Raw genomic sequence first — 6,335 nt, 5'->3', positions numbered from 1 at the left:
TTTGCATAATTTAATATTTATATAATTACTATAATATAAATAATTATATTTTAATCGTTAATTCAAATATCAGATATTAATAATTTTTTTTTTTAATTTATAGTCTAAATTTAATTAGTATCATATTGATTCATAAAGCCAACAACCTATATAAATCGTTTTTTTATGTAAACAAAGTTCATAGTTGAAATAATATATTATTGAAATATGAAAAAAATTGAACAAATATCATACAAAAATTCTTAATAAGAAAATGTGTAAACTTACATAGATAATTTTTGGTATAAAAAAACTATAGAAATAAATTTACAATTTTACCATAAACATCAATACCATATGTCCAGCTATCTCTAATAGAGAAAATAAAGTAAATGAAATAAGAAAACAAAAAAAAAGGTTTAATCCGGCATTAATGGAGGGGTAATGTACAGAAGAGCAAGTATATAATAAACCAAAAAATTTACAGGCCCACAGCCCACAACTTGCTAATTCCGTCCACGCGGGTGCCGTGGCGCGTGCGGCCCACTCTTTCATACTCGTTAAACAAACATCATGGGAATTGTCAAACTCGCCGGCTTCGCTTGCAAATTGCTGTTTGTTTTTCTTAAATCTTAGGTTCAATGGCGATACCTATTTTGTAACGTTCAAATTCAGACTCCATCCACAGAAAATACCATACCATATTGCAATATACAAAAACCAATCCTCTTCCCTATCCTCTCCCGCCGCCGTCGCAGTCGCAGTCGCCGTCGCCGCCGTCGCCTGAAAATAAAACAAACCCTTATTCCTCCTTATTTTTTTATATTTATAGATTCTCTCCAATCTCCATTTACTTCACATCGCCACTCTCCCTCTGATTGGATCAGTTTGTGCTCTGTGCCCTAGACTTAGATCTCTCTCTCTTACATACGCATACTATAATTAGCCACAACTACCTGCGCGGGGACGTGCGTACGGATCCCTCTCGGCATCGGCGCTCAGTCCTCCGATCTCCTTCCGCCGCCCGATCGACCAGGTAATGCCCTTCCTCCGGCGGCGGCGCGTGTGCGTAATGTGTAGTAGATTTAGAATTGTCTGTCTGTCTGTCTGTCTGTGTGTACGATGTGTGTTTCCCGTTGGTTCGGAGAAACCTGGATTTAATTCTCGGGTACCCTCCGTTTGACTTTCGATACCTTCGGGGGTTCTTTTGACTTTAGCTATTTGGCAATGAATTGCTGCGGGCGGGGCTGTGGAGTTTTGAATCTGCTGATGGTTTTTGCACTTCGTGTTACTACAGCTGCTTAAATTATTCGATTCTTTGGTCCCAATTTGAATTTTTTTTGGTGTTCGAGGTGGGGATCTGAGGTTTGGAGACTCTTTTCGAAAAGTCTTTTTTTTATGTTTTATTTTTTTCCCCTTTCCTTAGCCTTTGCTAATCGTCGAATGAAATTCGGTTCGTTATGTAAAAAGTCTGATCTGTTTTTTGATTTTCGATTTTAACTGTGAAATTTCGACTGGGATGTCTGAATTTAGCTTTTGTGATCTAAATGCACTTTACAATGGTTCTAGGTTTTAAGAATATAAATTATCAAGTCTTTAGTTTTCATTTAGAAAATAATGTGTGTTCTTCTGACATAGAAGTCGATATGTTCTTGGATCCCGACATTTGATTCATCGACTCAATTTGATTTATACATCATAGGTTCCTTACAGCATTTGCTTCTTTATGTCACATTTATGCAATTTTTACAGTTGATCAATATTGGCCTGTTTTTCCGCTGTTTGTATTTGAGAATTTTGCATATTTCTTAATTATGGTGTTCTTACAGGATCGTCGGCGAGCTGATTAAATCGAGCGGTGGGAGAAGACAGAACATTTTCGTTAGTTTTCCTGTAATGAGGTTCTAGATGAAATCAGCTCAAGCCTGGCGTCTTGGCATGAAAGTCGCCCCGATATTCCCGATGCCTCGACAGCGTGCTCAATTGAAGAAGCCGACGTGGATTATTACACTAATTTCATTAGTCTCCTTGTTTTTAGTTTGTGCTTACATTTATCCTCCTCACAATTCGGGGGCATGTTACGTATTCTCAACCCACGGTTGCAAGGCCTTACATGATTGGCTTCCTCCAACACCTCTTAGAGAATTAACTGATGCTGAGGTTGCCTCTCGCGTCGTACTAACTGATATTCTTAAAATGAAACCGGCGCTATCAACGACTCCCAAGATCGCCTTCCTGTTTTTGACACCTGGTCCATTACCGTTCGAGAAGCTTTGGGATCTGTTTTTTCAGGTACTTGCTTTCTTTAATGTTGAAATAAAAGTGCTAAATGTTTGTTACAATCTCGTTGATGGGAAAATCCGTTTTTGTTTAACTGAATGCAACATAATCCGATCCCATGTTATTTGTAGTTTAGTATTTATGTATAAGAGGTTAAATTTTATTCGCGCCTTCGGAAATTGAATTCCTTTAGCTTTTATGATTAGACGACAGTTATATATATTTCTGGTGGAATGAGATTGGGAAAAGCAGCCATTTGTCGTTATAATATGAAGTCTGTAATGCTTTTTTGTCGGTTTATTTGTTTTATTCTTGACTTTCCATTTAGTACGATCTGTTTCTCATATTTTTCTTTATAACAGGGCCATGAAGGTAAATTTTCTGTGTACGTGCACGCGTCCAAGAATAAACCAATTCATTTTAGTCGTTATTTTTTCAACCGGGAGATCCGTAGCAACGCGGTGTGTATATACTTTCGTTTTTTTTTTTCGTATATTCTTCTTCATATTACTATCATGTTACACATCATGCTTTAATAAATAAACTTCCTAAGCTCTCTAATCTCGTTTGTTTCTTTTCGATCTGAATTGAGTTTTGAGGTTTGAGATTTTATTTGAATAATATTTTATGTGATGTTTTGTACTGAGAAAAAAGTATATTACATAATATATTTTTTTGAAAACGTGAAGTTCAAATAGTAAAAATATAATAAAAACTCAAAAGAAACACATCCATACAAAGTGTCGTTTTTTTTCCTTTAAAAATTCTCATATGGAAAATATATTTATGAGGAATGCCTGTCTTTGTACCGGCGCAATTTTTCTTTGAATGAAGGGAGGTTAATTGCATATTTTATTACATAGATGGAAGTTATGTGCACGCTTGTTTATCACTGTTTTTTTTTTAATGAAAATCGTGATTTTCTTAAGGGATTCTTTTCTTTGTTTCATTTTAATTCTTCCTGGAAATCCATCCTGTAATAGTATTGTGTGAACCAGTGTAGAAATCCCATCCCTGTGGGATTAAAACATAAACTAAATCTCTAACATTTTGAGAATCTGGACTTCAGGTAGATTGGGGGAAAATTTCAATGGTCGACGCAGAAAGACGCCTTTTAGCAAATGCACTTAACGATCCAGACAATCAGCACTTTGTGTTACTATCTGACAGGTTTATATACATCAGATTTGCTTTAGTTTTTCCACTTTCGTTGATTGTCGAACTGAAGGCATTCGGAGAGTAACCGTGCTTTTCTGGGTACTGCAGCTGCATACCACTTCAGCAGTTCGATTATGTATATGACTATCTTCTGAATACAAATGTCAGCTTCGTAGATTGGTAAGTTCATTGTTTTTTAGGTTTTCGATTATCATGTTATTTCTCCATTTACATTGCCATGATAGCCTCTGCCAAGTGTTTTTTAGCAGTTAGCCTTTACATATTAAAATGCTGAACTTGCTAGATAAAATGAACCCTGACAAATTAAATGTGTACGGTACAATAAATGTTTCAAATATTGATATAAATGTACGTGAAGGTTTCTTGAGATCTGTAGTCTATATACAAAACACATTTATATTTAAATCGTCTTTCCCTAATTCACGGGATTTTAAGGAATAATTGTGATATTCATTTTAGATAAGATACAAAAATGACTCACGACGTGAACCTCAGGCACTAAAATGTTATTTGTTATCTATATACCAAAGTTAAGCGTTGGTCTTGTTTTCTGCAGCTTTGAGGATCCCGGCCCACATGGAAGTGGCAGGTATATTGATTATATGTTACCTGAAGTTGAGAAGAAAGATTTTCGAAAGGGGTCACAGGTGTAGTTTCATATTTCGATGCCGTACATTTAATTGCATACTTTTTTGTATTTTTTTTTTCATTTTAAAGATTCTTCTTACAAATCCTCAACAAACATCAATGATTTATTCCTTTCAAAGTTTGCAATGTCCTACTTGATCAATGCGGCATTTTCTAGCTGTTCGCTAATTGTAATTTCTTCATGTTGGCTATGAGGAAGTTTGGAATAGTTAAATTATAATCGACTGCTCTCATTCAATTTTATGTAATTCAGAATTTTTCATGTTATAAAATGCTGTTGTTCGTTGCAGTGGTTCACAATGAAGCGGCAACATGCCATTATAATCGCAGCAGACAATCTCTACTATACTAAATTCAAGGATCATTGCCGGGTAATCATTGTTTGATTCATAATTACCGTATGGAAATTTTGTTCTATTATCTCTTGCAATTTTCTTTTTTGTTTGATTTTTTCCAACATAAAATTTATCATATTCACCGAATAAAAAAAAAAATTAAATAAGAACCAGAACCAACAAGTTCTAGTCCTATGTTGTAATCAGATGCTCACTATTCTCATTGTAGATTGAAAATGCTTGTAAATTAGCCAATCATTTATTTCCCTATCTCAGTCATGGTAAATGGTGTTCACATTTGAAATACGTTGTGTCATTTTATTCTGTATATGAAACTATTTAGTGGCAGTTTTCCATGTCTGAAACTTTCGAACCGCTGATTTACTGCTTTATCATTACGATTGAACAGCCGGGCATGGAGGGTGGGCGCAACTGCTACGCCGATGAACACTACTTGCCGACATTTTTCTATGTGAGAATTGTTGGATTTCTGCATATCTACTGTTAGAATTGCTGTATGTCTGAAGTTGTTTTTTGTGACCTCGTCTTATTCAGATGCTCGATCCAAATGGAATAGCGAATTGGTCAGTGACGCACGTCGATTGGTCCGAAATGAAGTGGCATCCAAAGTCGTATCGAGCACAAGACATCACCTTAGAATTGATGAAAAATATCACAGTACAACAATTCTTACCCTTCCTATATAATTTTGTCTCCTTGCACGAATTTTTTTCTTACAGCTTTATGTCGGGTAATAACCATGGCTGACTCTCAGTCCCGTTTTTAATTGCAGTCTATTACAGAAAGCGTACATGTTACTAGCGACGAAAAGGTAACTAAACTAGAGCTATGTTGTCCTCATCAAAATTTTATGTTCTTCGCCATATCTGATGAAAATATCGTTTTTTGAGCTGCAGAAAGAGGTTCAGACCAGGAGATGCTTGTGGAATGGAGATCAGCGGCCGTGTTATCTGTTTGGGAGGAAATTTTTGCCGGAAACTCTCGATAATTTAATCCAACTTTTCCCAAACTACACATCAACTGCAGCAGCAGTTAGCTGATCCCATAAGACCAGAGCATCGATTCTTTTCTCATATTCAAGCATTGAGTTGAATTCGATCGATGGTTTCTCTCCCTGTTGTAAAAATCATCTTAAAGTATATAGGATCGACGAGGCGGGGCGGGGCGAGCGCAGAAGGTGACAATGAAGAAATTAAAATTGCTGTTGAGGCACACTTATTGCATGATTCTGTGTTAAGTTCTAACACTCTTTCTTTCTGTCTTTCTGGCTGTCCTTTTGTAGAAGTTGCAAATATGTTCATGGCAGTTGCTGTTTTTCGTTTTTCTTTTTCTTTTTTGGTTAAAAAGAAATTATTTTTGGGAATTGTTTGATTAAATTTTGTTGAGGCATTTTGGTGTCATTGAATTAGTGAATATTCCTCAAAATGAGGGGACAGTGCTGAATTGGTAACAATGAAATTGTGAAGCTTGTTTCGCCGTACGGATTGGCTGATTTATGTTATTTATTTATATAATGTGAGAATCCGCTGGGGTGGCAGTTGGATCTGGAGGTAATGTTATATTGCTTGCTGTAAATGATTTTCATTTTTTTTCTTTTATTTAGACAAAACTGTACAAAATGAAGAAATTATACCAAATCTTCGCACTTTTAATGTGCATTAGATTTTCTCATAGTTTTGGATAAATTATATAGCGTGAAAATCAAAATTACACCAGTAAAATAATTTAAATGATTTTTTTGAATAAAATAAATAAATAAATCAATTATTTTTATAGTTTTTTTTTTTTAAAAAAAAAGATGATTGATTTGTCTCCAAATAACTATAAAATGAAGGATTAATCAATTATTTTTTATTTATTTTATTCAAAAAAATATTTAAGATATTTTATATT

The 6,335-nt window shown here is 34.9% G+C and overlaps 1 protein-coding gene across 1 annotated transcript; it reads left to right on the top strand.

Annotated features, from left to right (window-relative positions):
• Nucleotides 1-573: 573 nt before the first annotated feature.
• Nucleotides 574-5,922, top strand: LOC127265013 (glycosyltransferase BC10-like). Its single transcript, XM_051294650.1, has 11 exons — nt 574-1,015; nt 1,809-2,271; nt 2,622-2,720; nt 3,329-3,429; nt 3,526-3,597; nt 3,995-4,085; nt 4,377-4,457; nt 4,831-4,893; nt 4,977-5,099; nt 5,215-5,253; nt 5,339-5,922. Exons 2-11 carry the CDS (start codon nt 1,888-1,890, stop codon nt 5,480-5,482), a joined length of 1,197 nt encoding a protein of 398 aa, XP_051150607.1. The 5' UTR covers nt 574-1,015; nt 1,809-1,887; the 3' UTR covers nt 5,483-5,922.
• The last annotated feature ends 413 nt before the right edge of the window (nt 5,923-6,335 follow it).

The sequence above is a fragment of the Andrographis paniculata genome, unplaced genomic scaffold, assembly GCF_009805555.1.
Source record: "Andrographis paniculata isolate CXL003 unplaced genomic scaffold, ASM980555v1 Contig71END, whole genome shotgun sequence".
Lineage (NCBI taxonomy): Eukaryota > Viridiplantae > Streptophyta > Magnoliopsida > Lamiales > Acanthaceae > Andrographis > Andrographis paniculata.
This window is presented reverse-complemented; position numbering and strand designations above follow the sequence as displayed.